The sequence below is a fragment of the Sebastes fasciatus genome, chromosome 12, assembly GCF_043250625.1.
Source record: "Sebastes fasciatus isolate fSebFas1 chromosome 12, fSebFas1.pri, whole genome shotgun sequence".
Classification (NCBI taxonomy): Eukaryota; Metazoa; Chordata; class Actinopteri; order Perciformes; family Sebastidae; genus Sebastes; species Sebastes fasciatus.
In genome coordinates this window covers 3,254,969-3,277,203 of record NC_133806.1, presented here as the reverse complement: position 1 = coordinate 3,277,203, position 22,235 = coordinate 3,254,969, and the positions used below count along the sequence as shown (strand labels likewise).

General features: G+C 40.4%; 1 protein-coding gene across 4 annotated transcripts in view; it reads left to right on the top strand.

The window, feature by feature from the left end:
* Nucleotides 1-20,876, top strand: part of usf2l (upstream transcription factor 2, c-fos interacting-like) — a 21,688-nt gene extending 812 nt beyond the window's left edge. Inside the window, exons 2-11 of one of the 4 annotated variants that reach the window (XM_074652596.1) lie at nucleotides 1,211-1,251; nucleotides 1,765-1,871; nucleotides 4,299-4,418; nucleotides 6,796-6,949; nucleotides 9,114-9,201; nucleotides 12,220-12,258; nucleotides 14,694-14,752; nucleotides 15,106-15,200; nucleotides 16,218-16,346; nucleotides 18,728-20,876. In XM_074652596.1, the coding sequence (XP_074508697.1) occupies nucleotides 1,211-1,251; nucleotides 1,765-1,871; nucleotides 4,299-4,418; nucleotides 6,796-6,949; nucleotides 9,114-9,201; nucleotides 12,220-12,258; nucleotides 14,694-14,752; nucleotides 15,106-15,200; nucleotides 16,218-16,346; nucleotides 18,728-18,817 (922 nt within the window). In that variant the 3' untranslated portion in view covers nucleotides 18,818-20,876. Of the gene's footprint in view, nucleotides 1-1,210; nucleotides 1,252-1,764; nucleotides 1,872-4,298; nucleotides 4,419-6,795; nucleotides 6,950-9,113; nucleotides 9,202-12,219; nucleotides 12,259-14,693; nucleotides 14,753-15,105; nucleotides 15,201-16,187; nucleotides 16,347-18,727 lie in introns of all 4 variants that reach the window. The other 3 variants (XM_074652595.1, XM_074652598.1, XM_074652597.1) reach the window with 3 other exon arrangements.
* Nucleotides 20,877-22,235: the final 1,359 nt, after the last annotated feature.

The window sequence follows — 22,235 nt, the reverse complement described above, 5'->3', positions numbered from 1 at the left end:
CAGACAGAAAGAGAAGCTGTAGTTGTATTATATTGATTATGATCATGATTTGCTAATAACTCAAACAACATGAGCTCTGTAGATGTGTTTTATATTGTTGATTTATTGTGTTGTTGGTTGACTGGTGTCTTGCACAAGTTTTCCATCATTAGAGGAAAGTTTAGGGTCAGTAATTATATTTATTTAATACAGAATAATACTCACAAACGTTAGTTAGCTTTGCGTTAAAACTGAGGTTATTTGTTTATTTGTTTTGCACAATTTAAGACTATACAACATAACAAAAATAAATAAATGAATAATATAACGTGTAGGACGAAGCAACAAACCAACAGCAGCGAATGCTTTGCTATTGTTACATTGATTTTATTTCATTTTATTTTTTATTTGTTTTGCACAATTTAAGACTATACAACATCACAAATAATAAATGAATTATATTTATTTATTTGTTTTGCACAATTTAAGACTATACAACATAACAAAAAATAAATGAATTATATTTATTTATTTGTTTTGCACAATTTAAGACTATACAACATAACAAAAAATAAATGAATTATATTTATTTATTTGTTTTGCACAATTTAAGACTATACAACATAACAAAAAATAAATTAATAATATTTATTTATTTGTTTTGCACAATTTAAGACTATACAACATAACAAATAATAAATTAATAATATTTATTTATTTGTTTTGCACAATTTAAGACTATACAACATCACAAATAATAAATGAATAATATTTATTTATTTTTTTTGCACAATTTAAGACTATACAGCATCACAAAAAAATAAATAAATAATATAAAGTGCAGGAAGAGGCAAAAAACCCACAGCAGCGAATAGCTAGTTTATGAGGCTAAACCAAGGCCTGACCTAAAAACACTGCTGTTCTATTCAGTCTAAAGGCTGCAGTTAAGTTAGAAAGAGAAGTGTGAGATATTGCAGCTGTAGTTGTAATATAGAGGACTAATGTTCAGCTGATTATTGATCATGATTAGCTAATAACACAATAACTGTTATAAGATGTGTTTTATATTGTTTATTGTGTTGTTGGTTGACCGGCATCTTGCACAAGTTTTCCATCAGCTAAAGGAAGGTTTAGGGTCAGTAATTATATTTATTTTATACAGAATAATACTCACGAACGTTAGTTAGCTGGTTGCATTAAAACTGAGGTTATTTGTTTATCTGGTTTGCAGCCAAGAAAAGCAAGAAGAAGAGGTCATCCAGGCATCTGAAGGTAAGGATTTATTAACCAAGCTGTCATTAATGACAGCATCTGTCACCTGCACAGCACTGGTGTGTATTTTGTATAATAATAATTAATGTGCTGCTAAGGAGATGTAAATCCAGAAGACAGATGGTAATTTTGTAATGGGTTATGTATGGTTAATTGTGATGTGTTTTGTTTTTTGTCTGATGGGTCTTACTTGTCTGTTTGTTTATGGTAACAGGATGTCTATTGTATGTGGACTTTTCCTCAAACTGACCTGCCTATGGATGCAAAATGAATTTCAGTGCAAACTGACAATAAAGTTATATTGTATCGTATCGTATAATAGCCAACATATAACAGATGATAAACCGTTTTATCTGATTAATAAGGTGTGTAACAAAGATTCCTTTTTCTGTGTAAACTGCAACATGCAGCTGTACATATTGTTTTGTGCAGCTGAACTCAGAGCTTGGTAGCTGTCTTTTCCTTCTTTCCATTCTCACTAACTGGCTTTTTTTCTGTCCTTTCCCCCCTGAGACGGAACAGGAGAAGAGCAGTCAACTGTTACGATAGCCAGCGTTCAGGGGGCTGCAGCGTTTGGTGACCATAACATACAATATCAGTTCCGCACTGAGGGCGGTCAGGTAAGTAACCAATGGCACTACCTGTGATTGTTGTTTCTTACTGCCAACTTCAGAAAGACATTACGTGTTCAGATCTTTTACCCAAGTAAAACTAGCAATACTACAGTGTAAAAGTACCGCATGCAAAATCTTAAATAGTTAAAAGTACAAAAGTATTGGCATCAAAGTATACTTAAAGTACCCAAAGTACAAGAACTCATTATGCAGAATTGTGTATATTATATTACTGCACTATGATGAGTGATGCATTAATGTATAAGTATCACTTATGTTGCTGTTAGTAAAGATGGAGCTAATGTTAACTACTTTATATACTGCTGAGTAGCTTAACCTATAATAACATAGAGGGATTTATCTGTTGATTTAAAATATTTTGTATTAATAACTAGGGCTGTCAATCGATTAAAAATATGTAATCACGGGCGCCTGGGTTAGCTCAGTTGGTAGAGCGGGCGTCCATGTATCAAGGCTTGGTCCTGACCGCGGTGGCCCAGGTTCGAATCCGGCCTGTGGCCCTTTCCGTATCCACTGTCCTCTCAATAAAATGGAAAATGCCCCCAAAGAAAATAACTTTAAAAAAAATAAATATGTAATCACGATTAATCGCACATTTTTTATCTGTTCAAAATGTCCCTTAAAGGGAGATTTGTCAAGTATTTAATACTCTTATCAACATGGGAGTGGACAAATATGCTGCTTTATGCAAATGTATGTATGTATTTAATATTGGAAATCAATTATCAACACAAAACAATGACAGATATTGATCCAGAAACCCTCACAGGTACTGCATTTAGCATAAAACAATATGCTCAAATCATAACATGGCAAACTGCAGCCCAACAGGCAACAACAGCTGTCAGTGTGTCAGTGTGCTGACTTGACTATGACTTGCCCCAAACTGCATGTGATTATCATAAAGTGGGCATGTCTGTAAAGGGGAGACTCGTGGGTACCCATAGAACCCATTTACAGGTCATGGGAATGGAAATTAGTGGGCTTGGTGTTAAAACAAATTTGCGTTAACACGTTATTATTGCATGAACTTTGATAGCCCTGTTACTAACCTAAATCTGAAAAGTAACTAGTAAGTAAAGCTGTCAAATAAATGTCGTGGAGTAAAAAGTACAATATTTGCCTCTAAAATGTAGTGGAGTAGAAGTATTAAGTAGGATAAAATGGAAATATTCAAGTAAGTAAAGTACCTCAAAACTGTACTTAAGTACAGCACTGGAGTAAATGTACTACCACAGCCCTAATGGCATACGGGTCTAGAGTTTTAGGGGTTAGATTGCATCTGCTCAGCACTCAAAACAGTAAACAGATCACTCCAGTATTACTTTAGATGTCAGGTTGAATAAACATCCAAGATCTGTTTGTACAGCGACATAATTAGCAACTGGCAGAGCTTCACTTTACACATTGATGAATGCGGTTGAATGGATTTGGTCGCATGTATAGAGCAAGATAATGGTAGATAATATGATTGTCAGTAAACAACTGTATGTACTCTTTGTGATTTAGGCTTTGTCATGCTGAGTGTTTTGTTGTAAGCGCTGTCACCTCACAAAACAACCTGAGTTCCTCTCAGGAACAGTTCTTTCTGTGTAAGGTTGTTGTTTCCTTGTTATGTTATGGTGTGTTTTCACCGGATGCTTTGGCTTCCTTCTATATTCCAAAGACAAGTCAGGAGGATAGCAGACTCTAAATTGCCGCCTGAAGGTATGAATGCGTGTTTTTCTTTTTCCAGTCCCATGATTGACTGGTGACCTTTGTCGAGAGAGTCTCCTTGCCATCCGCTAATGTGGTATTCACTCCAGCAGTGGTCAGTGATGGACAACAGGACAGTGATGCATATAAATAATTTGGAAACAAGTAAATGTGCAATATCCAAGTTGGTTTATACTTTTTGGGATGATTTCAACTAGTGGGAATGAAGTCAGTGATCCATGTGGCTCATTAGGCATAAACAAGGCTAGTGTGAGCGATCATGTGATTCCAGTCTGGTCTGGGATTGGCATGGGAACGCTGTCACATGTCAGTCAGGAGGAGAGTCACATGATGGAGGGTTATGAATACTGATTCTTGGAACAAACAAGCTAATTTTCCTGACTTGTTTTTTTAAAATTGAATCAGGCACATTCTGAAGCATAAGCAAATTGAGAGGGGTACACAATATGCTTATGCTTCAGAATGTGCCTGAAGTGAGATCAATGCACTACTGCGATGAGGACTATAGTGTCATATACTAGGCTCGGCTGAACTGAAGCAATAGATATGCCAAACAAATCTACAAGGCAGGTAAGGTTTTGATTTGGACACAGTACGTGTATCATAGCATAGACTGTAGCGAATGACTTTAAAAAACAACTGGTTGCTCTGTTTGACTCCCATTCTCTCTTTTACCTGCGTTTCTCCATCTTACAGGTGACGTACCGTGTTGTTCAGGTGACTGACCAGCAGCTTGAGGGAAGAGATGATGGGGGAGGAGCAGTGAGCGTCGTCTCTACAGCCGCCTTCACCGGGGCTCCTCAGGCTGTGGCTCAGGTACCCAAATCTCCCCCTTTTTCATTGATCAAAGAGAACCCACTGGTAATATGGACTGTTTTAAAGACTAACCGCATGCTTTAGTGTTCAAGTAATGCCACCGTTTTTAAAAGGCGGGTCCATCATTTTTAGTTTTGTTTATATCATTCAGTAGTTTCACAGCGTGTTCCAGTGCTCCTTATGTTTTAATATCCGAACATTCAAATTCTGGTCATAGTACCTATGTTTTAGTGTCAAAATGCTATTCTCACAAGTCCTTTTAAAAACTTTTTCCCACGTGACCTGACGTACGTTTCTGCATGATAACGCTGCTACATGTACAATATACATCGTTCATCAGTGTATTACCGTTGCATACAGTAACTTAGATGGCGGTCGGCGTGCTCCCAGTTTGGAGAAGCAGACAGGAGTACCGGCTCGGAAGCTAAGCAATGCCCTGTTGTGTGGACTCCATATTAGTTCGGGTCCGAACGTCACGCAATAACACAATCAAACTAACCGATGGATGCAGCGGTAGACCAGCAACTCCCGTGTTCTGCAAGGTGAAATGACTGTTTTTGTGAATGGAGTCTGGTCTTTTGGCTTTGAAGACAGTGATATAACGGTTTCAGTTCCCCGTTGGAAAAGGCGGTCTGATAGCGAGGAAAAGCAGGGAAACTATTCTATATATGGCGCACACTTCAACAGATATTGATTTTTTAGGTGGCTAAAATATGTATTTATGATTCACCTTGCTGTCAGACAGCCCTTTCCGACGGGGAACTGAAGCCGTTATATAGCTCTCGTCAAAGCCACCAGACTACATTTACAAAAGCAGTAGTTTTACCTCGCAGATTGCAGAAATATACATACTGTATAACCCCACTTCAAAAAACCCCGAACTAACCCCCTCAGTTGTTTCAAAACTTAGCACAGCTAACCTTTACTCAGCTAGTGCTAGCATTCACATTATTCATAACCTTATTGATTAGCTTTGATCAGCTTACTTTGGTATCTTACTTCACTGCTTTTTGCAAAGGCTGAGCGGGCGTTTACATTTGAAAAAAAACAGAACGCCGCTTGACCCGCCCTTTGAGGGTAAGGCTGGCAGTTTTTCAGCTTTTATTATTCCAACAGTCTCCCTTATTAAAAATTAAAACCCAACAATGAACTTATCCTGCTAACAAGTATCGTCTCTGTAGACAAATGCTGATGTCGCTCATGCCATAAAACCCAATGTTGTCCAAACACTATTAAAAACAGGTGAAAGAGATGTAGCACTGTACTGGGTGACATCTTCCTTTGTTACCATTAAAGCTGCGGGTGCAGATAATTCCTCTGTGCTCGTCAAACCAGCAAAGCAGTCTAAAGAGTGACTCATGTGTCTGAGCATGACATCTGCCCGACACAGAGCTACTACGGAGATTAAAAATGTAGGTGCAGAATCTTTTCAGAATAAAGGTTTTGCACACCAAGTCTGTATTTTCTGTAAAAAAAAATTTAATCCGTCATCCGATAAAAAGCGATACGCAGAGCAACCTTGCACACTGAATCTAATACGTTTTAGTCTATTTGGCGCAAAACTTCCTACAAGAGAAAACTGAATTAATTACGTGGTTGTAATGGATAACGCTAATGAATGAATGACATTAGCAAGAAGCTATCGTTAAGCTGCCTAGAGCAAATCACGATTGTCTAATCTTCCCTATATCCTTTGTTTTGAAACCATCCCGACTCCAAGCTGTTCTGCAATCACCTGACACAATTGATCTTTAAATTCCACATCTCTGTATTCTTTTATTTCCTTATTGTGAAGTGCTTGGGAGACGAAGTGAATATTTTTCATGCCATTTTGGAAGATGACATTTGCACGGACGGTGGCTCTGAGTGGTCAAACAACCCTCTTTTGCCTTTTGATGGGTGCGGGAAAAAAACCTGAAGAAAATCAAACCTGTTACAAAAACTTTAATGATGGACGAACATTTCGGAGTCGGTGTGTAAACATGAGGTCGTATTCATTTTTAAACGTGCACAATTTCGGATGAAAAATATGGACTTGGTGTGCAAAGGCCTTAAGGCACAATGGCAATGTTCATAGCCAAATAGAGAACACATTTACGGTCAAAAACATGCCGTTTTCCGCGCAAGAAAAAGAGCAAATGTGTTTTCATTTGCAGTACACTGATGGCTTCACTGACCTCGCTGCTATCTCTGCTAACAAGATCACTGCTACTTCTTTTTCCTCCCCAGCCGTCAAATTGCACTGTGTCTTGCTTAGGGGTCCAGAGGGGGTACCAGTATTGAGTCTGACAGAGACTGAGATGTGCGTTTACCTGCTGTGACTGCTCCATTGCGACTTGTTCAAGCCTCTCCCCTGTCTCTGTCTTATCTGTCACAGGCTGTGATCCAAAACCCTTTCAGTAATGGAGGAAGCCCGGCAGGAGAGGCGGTGGGTGGGGAGACGCGCTTCGCTTACTTCCCCGCAACTGCGGTGAGCGACGGGACCGTGTCTGTGCAGGCCGCCACGGACCCCACACTCACACAGGCGGGGGGTGAGTCAGTTCTCACACTCGATTTGGGTTGAAGCTTTCCTCAGCGTCACTGAAAAATAATGGCTAAATTTGCCCCGTAGCAAACAGGAGTGTATCGACTACCGTAATGAGAGAGAACAACAGCCCTTTTTTCAGTAGTTGTAAATGAACCAAGATCCCAAAAGCTTTTGCTGATGATGAGAAAAAATAGTACCCTAAAAAGTACTCTAGATTATAAATTACGTTGCCCTTTTTGCTGAATACAACTTAAAGCTGATCATATTTACTTTGTGCTTCATGTCACATGTCCACCGACTCTGCTTCTATTCCTCTTTACTGCCATATATCGCCGTCTGGCTGTACTAAGTGTCCTTGCGGTTTTGTGGTGGTGATCCAGACGAGGCTGCTGGACAGTCAGTGAGTGAGTGTGATCAGGGCTTGGTCGACCTGGAGAGCAGGATGTAGCTCCCTGGCTCTGTTATACACAACCAGCATCTGCTTGTTCTGGCATACTGTTGCAGAGACAGTGTTTATGGGAGGACCTTGTAATTAATCAGCCTGTGTTTTCTGCTGGTGTCTGTGCTTTCTGTCGCACTGTTGGCCCAGACTAGTGCTCTGCACAGGCATGAAACCTGAACACCTAAACAAGACCCCTGCATCTTAAGACCCAATTCTAATCCAATCTGGATGTAGTGTTGTATTTTAGTTAAAGCTGCAGTGGGTAGAAATGGAGCAAATATGATTTAAAAAAATATATATTTTTATAAAACGGTCACTATATCCTGACAGTAGTGCATGAGACAGGTAATCTGAAAAAAAACATGCACCTCTGTGTCCTCCTGTGCTGCTAACGGCATCTGCAAGATTTCACAGACCGGAGGAAAACAACCAGTAAGAGCTGATCTGGAGTCTGCCCTCCAGCTGCCGTCTATGAGAGCCGGCTGTCAATCACTCACGAACTCCGGTCAAACAGTCAAACTAGGCAGCGCTGATCAAATATGAATCAATATTCTGTTACAGTAATGCCTATTTCTCTCCTCAAATGTTCTCAGAAACATCTAGTAGTGTACTGTTTAGCTGTAAAATTAGAAAATTTGTGACCCGGCAGCCATGTTGAGAACAGTTGAGGAAATACCATCACCGTGACGCCACCCATTGGTTTGTGGACAGACATTTTGAAGCCTTGAGTTCGGTATTTTGGCTGTCGCCATCTTGGTTTTCGGCCACCAGAAGTGACACGAGGGTGGAGCTCAGTCCAACCGAACGCTGAATAAGACATTTTTAGGCGACCAAAACGGTTCTAATTAACTTCCATGAAGTGAAAACACACTGTGAAAGAGTTAAAGTTGTAAGACGAAAACATGGACAACTCCCAGACCGCCGTGGTAGTGACCTGTCAATCACAAGGTAGCCCCGCCCTAAAGCATCCCCTGCTTTATGGTCTATTTGACTCTAAATGGGACCATAATTTACTAAATGAACATCATGCCGTATTGAAGAAGACTTGACACTAGAGATTGAGACCATAAACTCACGTCCACAATGTTTACTGAGGTAATAAATCAAGAGAGAAGTAGGCTCATTTTCTCATAGACTTCTATACAATCAGACTTCTTTTAGCAACCAGAGGAGTCGCCCCCTGCTGGCTGTTAGAGAGAATGCAGGTTTATGGCACTTCTGCATTTGCTTCACTTTTCAGACCCGGAGTTTCCCACTGTGGTTATAAAATGTTAAAAAACTTGACTGTTTTGTCCGACCAACAACAGAACCCATAGATATTCAATTTATTGTCATATATGACAAACAACAGCAGTAAATCTTCTCATTTGAGAAGCAGAAACTAAAGAATATGTTTTGCTTGATGTAATAACAGAAATGATTAATGAATTAGAAAAATAGTTGCTGATAAGTTGATCGACAGAAAATGAATCCCCTCATTGCAGTTTTATGTGAGGCTCACACGGAGGAAAGCAGAGCTGGCCACAAAACAAATGTAGCTTGTAATAGCTATTAAACAGTTTTACTCACATGTTTGTGGCAGTAACGTACGCTACACAAATCTCATCCAAGTAGCAGCACATGGCACTACAGTATTTTATAGTATACCATCTACCCTGCCTGTTAGCTATTAATGTTTTTAAAGTTTAAGCAAGATAATAACTGATGACTGCCATGCCTTCCACAGGTCAGTTTTATGTGATGATGACCCCCCCTGACGTCATTCAGACAGGCACGCAGCGAACCATCGCCCCCCGCACACAGCCCTACCCTGCGTGAGTATCAGCTCTATCAGTTGCTGTCTGGGAAGAGGAGACAGCATCGATATTGCAGTCTGAGATTCAGCTATTTCTGAAAACAAACTAACCGCCGGTCAGTTCTTGTAAAACACTATTGTTATCTCCCCTGGAAATACCACTTGAAACAGGCCATTAGGTGGTTTTAGCAGACAAGTTGTGAATTGCTGGTTGGTGTTTAAAAGTGGGACAAATTGCTTTTTAATGTTTAGTGTTCAGAGCCATTCACAGCTATTAATTACATTTCATTTCAGGTCTGACAGTTTTGTCAAGGTTTTAACCATTTATTGCAAGAGTAACACACATTTGAGTTTGTGATGCTTCAGAAAAAAATCCCTGCAAGCTTGACACAGACTTCTTTCAGTTCAAGAATCCCCACCAGGCAAAGCCTGAGATATACAACACTTAAATCATCATCAACACATATTGAGTGAACAAAGCATCTAAATGCTAATGCATAATGAGTTGCTGGGAAACATGCAGGGATTTGGTGTTTAGCAGAGGTGTATGCAGAGAGAAAGAGCACCAAAACCTAGTTGTTTGAGATCAATCAGGTTGATCGATTATTGGATGTTGTATGGACTATATGATGCAAATGTAAATAAATGAATAATAAATCCAAAAAATAAATGAATACAAAATAAATACAAAAATAAATAAATTAATTAATTAAGAAATTAATACAAAAATAAATAAAAAAGGAAAGTTGAACAGAAGAGTAAATAAATAAGGGAATTAATACAACGATAAATAAATAAAGAAGCAAATTAAAACAGAAATATCAATTTATGTCACCTTTTATCAATTAATTAATGGTTACATTTATTTTTAATATTATTTTTGCGACATTGAGAGCTTCAGTAGGCAAATTGTTTTGGCATCATTGGGCAAAAAAATTCCATAATAACCTTTCAGCATATTGTAATTCAAGTGTTCTGAGAGATAACTAGACTTCTGCTCCTCCTCATGGCTCTGTTTTCAGGCGAGAGAGTGTTCCTATTGAACGTTATTGGCTGTGCTCCGGCTGGTGGGCGGTGCTTGGTATTTCCTCAACTGATCTCCACATGGCTGCCGGTTAACAAACTTTCTCATTTTACAGCTAAACAGTACACTACAAGATGATTCTGAAAACATTTGAGGAGAGAAATAGGCATTACAGTAACAGAATATTGATTCATATTTGATCAGCGCTGCCTAGTTTTAATGACATATTTATTTATTTATTTATTTATTTATCGCGTCATTTATTAATTAATTCATTTATTTTTGATTTCGGCAGGTTCCGTCCTTCATAACCACGAGGCTCAGTTTATGCAACATGAAATGCTAATGTAGTTGTTGTCTATAAGTTTAACAACACACCGCAGCCCAGGGAGTCTATATCATCTCTCTCCTGGTTGATTTTATATTAAGGCTCTTTATTTTAGCACACCCTGGCCTCTATCCAAAAATCTTCTTATGATGTTTATCCCTAAAATTCACAACATGCATCATTATAATCACGCATCAAAAGGCTCCGACTCTCTCCAACTGTTAGCCACATGCTGATGATTGCTGTTATTAAGATAATCAGCCGGCTCACGTGAGCAAAGACAAACCGAGTTGTCATTTTTAATTGCACGATGCCAGCATTGTTCTGGCCCTACTACGGATTCAGAAAAGGATTTCTAACGAGCTTTATTTCAGATTCAGAGATCACTTGAGTGCCAAAACCACATTGGCACACGAGCCACACTGCGGAGGAACGCAATTTCCTTTAAGGTCCTTTTTTCTTTTGTTGGTAAAAGCCAAAGCACAGCAATTTGCTCATCCAGAATGATTATCAAATCGAGTTAGCGCTGACTTAAGTGAATATTCCTCCGTTTACCACCAGTTTAACCTTTAACACGTGAAACTGCATTATAGTTATTTAGCTAGAGCACCTATCAGTAGTTTTAGGACCCAACATATTAAAGCTGCAGTGGGTAGAAATGCAGCAAATGTTATTGAAAAAAGTTATTTTTATAAAACTATATTCTGACAGTAGTGCATGAGACAGGTAATCTGAAAAAAAAACATGTGTCTCTATGTCCTCCGGTGCTCCTAACGGCATCTGCAAGACCGGAGGAAAACAACCAGTCAGAGCTGATCTGGAGTCTGCCTGAACTCCGGTCAAACTAGGCAGCGCTGATCAAATATGAATCAATATTCTGTAACTGTAATGCGTATTTCTGCCGGAGCTCAGCCAATAGGAACGCTCTCTCTCTCTGAAATGACCTGTGATTGGTCAAAGTCTCCCGTCACAGGCTAGATGTTCTAAAGCCTGAAAACAGCCATGAGGAGGAGCAGAAGTCTTGTTTTTCTCTCAGAACACTTGAATTACAATATGCTGAAAGGTTATTATGGACATTTTTGCCCAATGATGCCCACAACTTTCTGCCTACTGCAGCTTTAACTCTGGTTGTTTTAAGTAGCACATAAGCTCCTGTTTCATCCCCTCTTCAGGATGGCTATTTAAAAGAAACACGAGACACTATTAACTGTCTCTGCCTTTCGTCAGTTTGGGTAAAACAGTATATGGTTTGACAAGGATGTCGACTGCGTCTGTGATTTTCAAGAACTTCAGATTTCTCAAAGATTCATGCTCCTTTGTTGTGGGCCGCGTTACGGGGAGTTGTAGATCCGCCTTCAATTTGGCAGCAGCTCTGTCGCCTTTGATGTTGCTTGATATTCACAGCGTACAACAGGCCGCTTTCCAGTCAAGAGTAACGAACGAGCTTTGTTGCGGCGCGCGTTCCGCGTCGCCAGTGTGTTGAAATACAAAGTGAACTGTTTTTTTTTCATCTCTCACAATGCCTACCTGCAATATGTTTGTTTCTATTTATTTCCTCTAACATGAATAATTTATGATTGTTGACACGAAGCCTCAGAGTTATATTTAGGTGTAAACTAATGAACAGTGACATTGACATGTGAGTAAAGTGAATGAAAATTTCCCACCCTATCTGCCGTTCGCAGAGATGAAAACGAGCTGCTGCAGCATGAAGGTTTAAACTGGTGAGGACAGTTTCCACATTTCTCTCACACCTTTCTTTTTTTACAGCAAATGAATCAATCAAATTAGATCACAAGAAAAGAGCGAAGAAGCACACAAACCTCTGCCCTCCTCCCCTCCCCTCGCCTCCCATAAGTCCCCGGTGATTCTCCCTGCTCTTGATGTGTGAGACACAGATGTAGCGTTTCTTCCGTGCTGACCCCGATCCATTGTTGTTAGTTGTGCTTGTGGCAAACTTGTTTCTCCATTAGGACTTAACAAATTAGGTCATTGTTCTCCATCTGGAAACAAATGGCTCGTTCCACTCTGTTATTTTAGTATCATTTTCAAAGTGTCCTCTGTTGTTTGAGTTTTGTTCTCATTTAGCCTAGTTTGGAAGAAGTTAGGGACAGCATTTTGAGGTTTTTCTTATGAGCTCATGAAAACTCAGTGGCAGGAATACTGGAACAAATGAAGCCAGGTGTTGTCAGTTTCACAAGAGCTGCAACGATTAATCGATTAGTTGTCAACTATTAAATTTATGGCTGTCCCGAATATCATTTTTTTGGGCTTCGAAGCTTCGGTTAGAGATATTCGAAGCTTCGAGACAGTGCCGCTGACGCACTACTGTACACACACGCACCTCTATACGTAACAAACAGCGATATCCGTCTGAGAATAACTAATAATAATTAATGTTGAATATTAATAGTGAATAATGTTGTGGGATTATTCCTTATTTCATGGGCTATTTGGGGATTTAGACTTTATTATTACATACTTATAATAAAAAAACAAAAACAAGAATACTGATTTGGAGGTCGATTACCATGGCAACAGTCGAAGCTTCGAAGCATCAAAGCATTCGGGTCAGCCCTGATTAAATTAATCGCCAATATTTTGATACTTGATTAATTTGAGTAATTTTTTAAGGCAAAAAAGTAAACATTCTCTGATTCCAGCTTCTTAAATGTGAATATTTTCTGGTTTCTTTGCTCCTCTATGACAGTAAACTGAATATCAAGACATTTGAGGACGTAATCTTGAGCTTTGGGAAACACCGATCGACGTTTCCTGATATTTTATAGACCACACAACTAATCGATTAATCGAGAAAATAATCAACAGATGAATTGACAATGAAAATAATCGTTAGTTACTGCCCTAAATTTCACCATGTCTCTTCTACATAATTGTTTGTACGGAAGCGATTAACGGTTGTTCATATTCATCCGTTGAGAGAATATCAAGCCCAAGCTGCAGTCCCTTGTATCTCAGTGTCGACTGACTCGTTGCCCCGGCCCCGGCTTGCTTTAACACTGCAGCCTAATGATAGGGGAGGGCAGAATGAGTGCCGATTGCATTTCTCTTTTGAGGATCGATACCAGACTAAACAAATTATATGGATAAAGCACTTGAGCAGCGCATTTGTGTACTGCTCATTTTCTGGATTTCTCTGGCAACAATAATTCTCAGGAGCACTCAGATGAGGTGTGTCTCTATAATTTGTGAAAGGGGGGGAGACGTTGCTCTAGGCCTGTACATTTAGTTATTCATACAGTCATCCACATTTTTCTTTTTTTACATTCTGCCTAAGAGTACTGTTGGACTGAATCCATTATACAGCTGAAATCCCATTAAGATGCGTTGAGATACAAGAGAGACTGCAGTTTGGCTTGGCTGACTATCTCAAACGGAGATATCGGCTGTCGAGTTGTGTTGATGGGTCACAAATTCACTGCTGTAGAATAAAGATGTGTCGTAGAGGGACAAGAAGGATGCAGCCAGTAAACAATAGTTACGTTATTGAGCAAAGAAATCGTTTTTCTGCTCTTTTGCATGGTTGTTGATTCATTATAAATATGGTAAGGGAAGTATTAATTGACATATGATTATATGAGCGTGTTATTGGCCTGCTCATGCTGTGGTGGGCGGTTGGATAAGTCTCCCCGTCACGTCTCAGGGACTTAATTAACAGAATACCTAAGGGAGGACGCAGACAAGAGACGGTTGTGTCATTAGCCGTAAGCCCAGACTCCAATAGACAGCATCTGTTTTTTTTGCAGTGTTGTAATTTTACAGCATAATAAAGGAGAGAGCTCCCTTCAGGCCACACCTGGAAAGAGGACAGCGAAGAATAAGAAGGCTGGACGGTCTCAGTGTTCCAGTCAAAGCAGCTTCGGGACATTGGGCTGCATATGTGGCCTCATATGGCCGTGCATCTCTCGGTGTTTCTACCAAAAGGCACGACACAACTTCAGAGGCTCGCTTTTTAAATAGCACGCCGGTAGAGGCGAGGGCCGTGATTACAAAAGGCTTGAATTTAAAGATAACGGGGAAGAATAGTTTAATAGGCGCAGGATTAGGTGAATTTGGGGGATTGGATTGGACTTTGTAAGCCAGAGATGGGACATATTGTAGCGTGTGAAAAGTGTTTTTATTTCCTGTCTGTCTGCAGGAAAATGGATGGACCGCGAACACCGAGAGATGAAAGGAGAAGAGCGCAACATAATGAAGGTGGGTAATTAGCCGTGATTGTGGCTTTTGATTTCATCAGACGGTGCCACACAATGCAGTGGGGTGCCTAACTGGAGCATTTCTGTTGAAAGAAAATCACCAAGCCCTCTCAAGATAATCTATTAAGACTAGATAAGAAGATTATGTTTCTGGACCGGCCACTAGAGGATGCTGTTGAGCTGTCAAAGTCAGGCAGCATTTGGCACCATTGAAATGACAAGATGTAGGAAATTAAAATCTGATTCTTTACCTCTCATCCCTCAATCTAAAATAATTAATACAAAAAAATGCTGCTTTTATTTATATATATATATTAATTTTTTTAACTTGTTTTCTATTTAATATTCCATCAGTTGAAAGACGACGAAGAGACAAGATCAACAACTGGATTGTCACGCTTTCCAAGATCATCCCAGACTGCAATATGGACAGCACCAAAACTGGAGCGGTAAGTCTCACTTCACTCTGCACTGCTGCTAACTTCTCACTGACGTTTCCGTTTTAAACTGTGGAATAAGACAACCCAGTCAATTTTTTGTGGGCTGTCTAGATCGGAAAACATGTGATTCAACAAGCAATTCAGATTAGGCTCCCCTTCGTATGTCACAACAGGCTAATTAGAATATATTGCCCACAGCTTGAGAACTATCTTTGCAAAGATGCACCATATTTTTCTCTCAAGCCAATTAAAGCAGACTGGGCTTTTTCGGGAGGGGGGCTGAAAGACCCGGGCGCTAAAACGGAGCGTTTTGGGACAGAGGGTGAATACAAGTATGTTCCATAGAGTGTATATAAAGATGGACGACATGACAGCTCCCCAAAAGTGAAGCCAAAATATCTCGATCGCCCCCTGGTGGCTGGCTGCAGTATAGGTCATAAACCCCGCCCCCTCCACGTTAGCGGATGGGACATGGGCCAAACTAAAAAGTCAAAGTACACGTCAAATACATTTTTCCCAAAGATTGTTTCTGTCATTTAAGGTGGTTCTTATCACGCTGATGTTTGTTCAAGTGTTCATTTTTCTGATAAGTTTGGTTTTGATTAGTTATTTGATGCTATAAAAAGGGGGTGAGACAGCTGTGATTCTCTCTCGCTAAAAAGCTGCGGCCGTGCTCGGCCCGCGATTGGTTTGGGCGGGTGTGTGGGCGGGACCTCAATGCCGCGGCTCCACTGCTGCACAGAATCTGACTCCAAATTACATCAAAATCTCAAGATGGCAACGTCCATATCCGGGATATTTTGGCTTCAGTTCTGTACAGTGGGAGGAAGTGGAGACGCGTCGTCCATCTTTATATACAGCCTATGGTATATTCAGACAGACAGTATGTGGAAAATGATGTGTGTTTTGAACATTAAAGTATGTAAACATGTTGTAGTGCAAAATCCCAAATACAAGTATGAATCTAAAAATGAGCGTGATATGTCTCCTCTAAAGGGTCAGCAGCAATCATCTCTGTCCTTGCAGAGCAAAGGAGGCATCCTGTCTAAAGCTTGTGACTACATCCGAGAGTTGAGGTCAAGCAACCAGCGACTGCAGGAGAGTCTGAAGGAAGTGGAGAGGATACAAGTGGACAATGAGTTGTGCAGGCAGCAGGTATGAATATCAGTTAATGCTCTAGCCCAGAGGCTCGCAATTTATTTTCAGCCAAGGACACCCTACAAGATAGAGAATATTTTCTGGAAACCCCCTCATGTTTCCTTGGAATAATTTGACTTAGCCTATTTTTTACACTTTTATAGTCTTAGTTATGTGAAAAAACAACACAAGAGAAATGTATTGGCACAATATTAGACATGTGTTAAACATAGACCCCCTTTACACCTGGCATTGAATTGTGTTTTGGGTGATCGGATTGCAATCGGATAGCGCTTAGCCACATGAAAGTTCAGGACGGATTGTGATCGATCGGCAGTGTAAATGCAATTACGTTTTCACATACAACAACTACTTGGGCGGAAATACAGTATGCTAGAGCTGTCCTGAGTACCAATTTTTTGGGCTCTGGAGCTTCGGTATCAATCAACAGCAAATATTCAAAGATTCGACCGTGTGTGCAGCGCGCTCCTCCGGTCACCGGACCGCCGTGACCAGAAAGATCACCGCCACCATTCTGTCTGCGCTCAGCATCTCATCTACCATCCCTCTGTGTGTGCAAGTGTAGTCGTACCTCAAAGTCACGTTTACGGGCCCTCTCCCCTTTAAACAGCGGCGTTTTGAGGCTGATGCGTCCGTGCGGATCTCAATCGGGTCTCAATGTGGACACAGGATACACACATTAAGGCTGTCAATTGATTCAAATATTTAATATTTATTATTGGAATTCAATGAACAACACAAAACAATGACAGATATTGTCCAGAAACCCTCACAGGTACTGCATTTAGCATAAAACAATATGCTCCAATCATAACATGGCAAACTGCAGCCCAACAGGCAACAACAGCTGTCAGTGTGTCAGTGTGCTGACTTGACTATGACTTGCCCCAAACTGCATGTGATTATCATAAAGTGGGCATGTCTGTAAAGGGGAGACTCGTGGGTACCCATAGAACCCATTTACATTCACATATCTGGAGGTCAGAGGTCAAGGTACCCCTTTGAAAATGGCCATGCCTCGCCAAAATGTAGCCTCCTTCGCGACAAGCTAGTATGACATGCTTGGTACCAATGTGTTCCTTAGGTTGTCAAGTTTCATATGATGCCAGTATCTTCACTCTAGCTTTAATATTTAACCTGCTACAACCTCCGAAAGATCGATTGCGTTAATACGTTAAAGTAATTACTGGCGTTCAAACGATTTTGTGTTAACTTTGACAGCTCTAATATTAATATCAGGTTGAATTGTAATCAGGTTAAATCATATTCAGATACAATCTGGATACGAGCCACATTTTAATGCCAGGTGTAAGGGGTGCAGATTCTAAGAGTTGTACGTTTGTTAGATTAGAATGTAATTTATGAGCTATTATAGATTTAAAAAAAACTAAATATTTGTTGAACTAAAAAGCCTTTTGTAAAAAAAAAAAAAAAAAGTCATGATAATTTAAATGAATGAATCTGAAAACTTTTCACGGACTCACTCTGAGAATCACCGCTCCATCCTGCCAATACTGGCATCAAGTGAAGTTTCCAGGAATTCAATAAAGAAGGTCTATGAATGATGATGTCTAAGTCTTCCTTTGAGGTGGTCGGGTGTAGCAGATAAATAGAGTCGCACATAATAAGGCAGCCATAGTGGGCTGCATATGTGTCTGTGAAGATTGCCACAGCATTGAATAGATTAGTTTGCTTTGGAGTGCATTGCAGCATCCTTTCACTTGAGTCTCAGAAGCATGAAATCCACCTAGCCCCCATATGCATCTTCATTTCTCCAAAACAAACCCCCCGAGACTCCATCCTGTGTAGCTGATCATCACAGCCTGACAAAAAGGGATCAAAAGAGTTTGCGCTTATATAATGAGAAGTGTTACCTGAAACCCGCGCTTTGAGAGAGACTGTGGGAATAGTATACACAGGGGTTGTGTGAGAACTAACTGCATGCTAATGCACTCAAAGTATTGTGAAATCTTGCAGCTCTGAGGTTGCCACGTCTCCCCGTTGAATCCCAGGCCTGCGAGGCTCTCGGCAATATACTCTCATTCTGATGCTCAAAGCTCAATATCCTTTCCTCGGTCCCCCGGTGGGGAGGCAGAGGAGTCGGGATTCACCCAAGGGAAATGTAGCGGAGATGACATACCTCAAGATTTGATAATCCAGTTGGTTGTGGACAGGTGTGTCTTTGAAAAGGGCTGCACATACTACTCTTTAATCCCAGGGATTGAATAGCCCAGTGTGTACATTACACCCAGCCGGCACTCTCAAGTCTTCAAACGGAAAAAGTTTGGTCTGTAAACTTGGAGCTATATTTAGCTGTCACGGGGATGGAGATGTTGATAATGAGATTTTTTTTTTTATTTCCTCTCGTTGTTCTTAAGATTGAAGAGCTGAAGAATGAGAACGCTTTGCTCCGAGCGCAACTCCAGCAGCACGGCATCGAGATGGTTGGAGAGACGCCGCCGCAGTGAAACGGAGGAGGGGCACCACCACTCAGACACACACAACCGACACGGGCGAGATGACGGAGGAAAAAAAAATAAGACTTGTGAAGAATCACTTTCTTTTTAGCGAATGCATCCTTCCCTGGGTTACCAGGTCGCGAACCCTTCACCGGCCAATTGTTGGCTGTACTTGACTGTTCCAATCCTATTGAGATAACCACCCGTTACGGCTCAGTAGAAATGGGGCCACTCACCACCATCAGAGTGCTTCACGAGCTATGAAAGAGAACCTCTGCTGAAATCCTCCCTTGTTTTGTATTTATATAGCCTCACTCATGGACTATGATGTGTGTCGTTTAATTTCGTCCCATCGGTGTGTTTCCCCCCAAATTATTGATTTTTAGTTCATGCTTTTATTCTGTTTGTGTTTTTGAGTTCTGTATTAAGATGTTGTTTTTAGCTGCTTTAATTTATTAGTCCGCTTGCTGACAGAAGCCTTGACGGAGACCAGTTACATTGAAGCTCTTCCCCCACCCGCCCCCCCGAGAGAAACAAGATTGAATTTTAAGTGAGAAAACATCAAAGTATGCAAAACATTGTGATTGTACAGACAGAAATAGTGCGACACACACGAAGCTTACCTAGATCCAAAGACAAACAAGGAGCTGTGCTGGCCCCATGCTTCCGGGCTGATTTATGTAAATAAAACTTCTCGTGTTTTTAATACAGATGTTACAGAATGTTAGAGCAGATTATCTCTGGGAGTAAACAATCAATAGCTCATTAAGTTCACACTGGCCCTTTGTCATAGTAATTACCATGAAGTGTGTGTAATCTTGGGACTTGATTTGAAAAGAAAAAAGTGGTATACTTGAATTGTTGGGCATTTTGCTTAACCAGAAAAATAACTCAAAAGTCAACAAAATCAAAGATCCAACTGTTTAAATGCTGTTTAATTACAAAGTGTGGAACATGTAGACGATTAGCAACCCCGGCGCGCTGGCTGGGTTGTGGGCTGGAGAGCGATGCGGTGCAAATTCAAACTTTTGCCAAACTATATATAGATACTGTGGGCTTTTTTTTTTCTTCATCTTTTGTTCATGTGTGATTTACCGGTGTCTCAATACGTGTAAGAATAATCCCCACATGTTTCATTTCAAGCTGTTTGCTCTATTTTGGTATTGCAACACTTCAAATGCAGCTCAACGCACAAGGAGAGGAGGGGGGTGGGGGGGGCACCCTGGAGAGCGGCACTCAAAGACTCTCTGCTCACTATGGAAAAAGGAGTACACAGAAATTCTGTGTTGCACTTCTTAGTCGAGCACAACTCGTTCTCCACGACATGAAGGAATAGTTTGAAAGTGGGGAAACTTGGAAATGAGCTCACATATCTCTCCACCCACTCAGGCGAACAATAAGTAAACTGCAATTGGTTGTACAAACAGCAGAAGCCAATATTAACATTGTTGATGATTTTGTGAATGAATATACATGATGTGTTTTTGTTCCGCTTTGGGCGATGTGAGCGAAAGTGGAAGAGAGAGATATCAAGCTTCGGAGCCACTTATTAGAGCTTCTCCCTGTGTCAACAGCTCAGGATCCAGCAAAGCAAAACCAACACTCAGACCCCTGGCGAAATCAGGCAGACTATCACATTTTAATATCTCAGACTCTGCAAGTTAACAGCTCGTGCTTTGGAAGTGCTGTTCTGCCACTGCTGCTAGATTCAAGCCTGATATGGATAGTGCAAGTGTCTGATCCATCAAACGAGACTCCTAGCCAAAGTTGAGCGATAGATGTTTTGCAGTAGAATTTCTTTTTACACCTTGGTGGGAGCAGAGGATGTGAACATGACGACATGAATAATGCTTTGGAAGACGGATGTTCACAAATGAAAGGTCACTCGTGGCTAATTCTTTTTTTTTTTTTTTTTTTCTCTCTCTCTCGTTTCTTTTTTTGAAATGGCAAAAGAAAGAAAAAAAGACTCCTTTTCTCTCTGTAGCAGCCTCACTGTTCTCAGGTTAGATTTTAAGACATCTTTTCTAAGTAAAATGGTGGAAAATAAAACTTTCACTGGCTAATAACCTTTATTGACTTTGGTTGTGGCTCATTGTCCTTCTGCAGGTCTTGGACATAAACAAATGGTCTTGCATTTATATAGCGCTTTTCTAGTCTTCTGACCACTCAAAGCGCTTTACACTACATGTCAGCATTCACCCATTCACACACACATTCATACACTGATGGCAGAGGCTACTAAGGTGCCAACTTTACCCATCAGGATCTAATCTAAATACTCATTCACACACCGATGGCTCTGCCTTCGGGAGCAATTTTTTGGGGTTAAGTGTCTTGCTCAAGGACACATCGACATGTGACCCGGAGCAGCCGGGAATCGAACCACCGACCTTCCGATTGGTGGACAACCTGCTCTACCCTCTACAAACATCAGTATCATGTATTACTTCTATCAGGTTGGTTTGTAGTTGCTCATGTGTTTGTCCATCTCTTAGTTAGCAGGATATCGTATAATAATAGATTTGAGGGAAATTCCACTTAAAGGGACTGTATGTAAGTTTTTACACCTATATCTGTGGAGTTTGTGGTGGAGGCTGAGTTGTGGTGGAGGCTGGTTGTTTGTTGGCCTTAGCGGACTCCATTTCTAACCGAACGTTAGCTATCGTTGCACACTGTTAGCCCTGTAAGAGGAGCTGAAATTAAAAGCTAAAAATGTCCCCCGTTCTTCCCATTAAAAGCGATCTAGAGGCTGATAGAGGAAACCCAGAAAGTTGTGAAAGGTCTAATTCTTTAGGTTAAGTTCCAGCCTGTTAACACATAAAAGGATCAAAACAGGTTTATACTTGTAAAAACTTACATACCGTCCCTTTAACATTTTGACTCACAACTCCTGAACTGTGGTATGAAAAAGCGAAATTTGTGTTTCTCCGTTTTAGACGAAATCTATATAGTCCTCACCGGTTCCACCTAAACAAATTATCTGCCATGTTTATTATTTTTTTTCTTTCAACTCCGCTACACATTTCATTCAATCTTTACTAAATTTGGTACATGAAATATTAAAGCCCCTGAAAACTTGGTTTCAAATTTGTAGGCATTTCTCTATATCCTTAAATATTTCTGATTAAATTTGCAACAATCAAAATTAAAGTTTGGGGGGGAAAAAACCTACCTAGTTATTGTTCATTAAGAACTCTAATCTGCTTCAACAAGACTCTGTGGTTGGACCAGATTTGATTAAAGGAACGGTCACACATGACCAACATCAACCAAAGTTGAACTCCACGCAAATCCGAAGATGTGAATTGGCTTTGCAAACGGAAGCAAATGTTTTTTCGCTTGCAGAGATTGTGAGTGAACAGGTGGCGTGTGTTCATTTTGCACATGTGTGACGGTGCCATAACAATGTTTTTATTCAAATAATGCT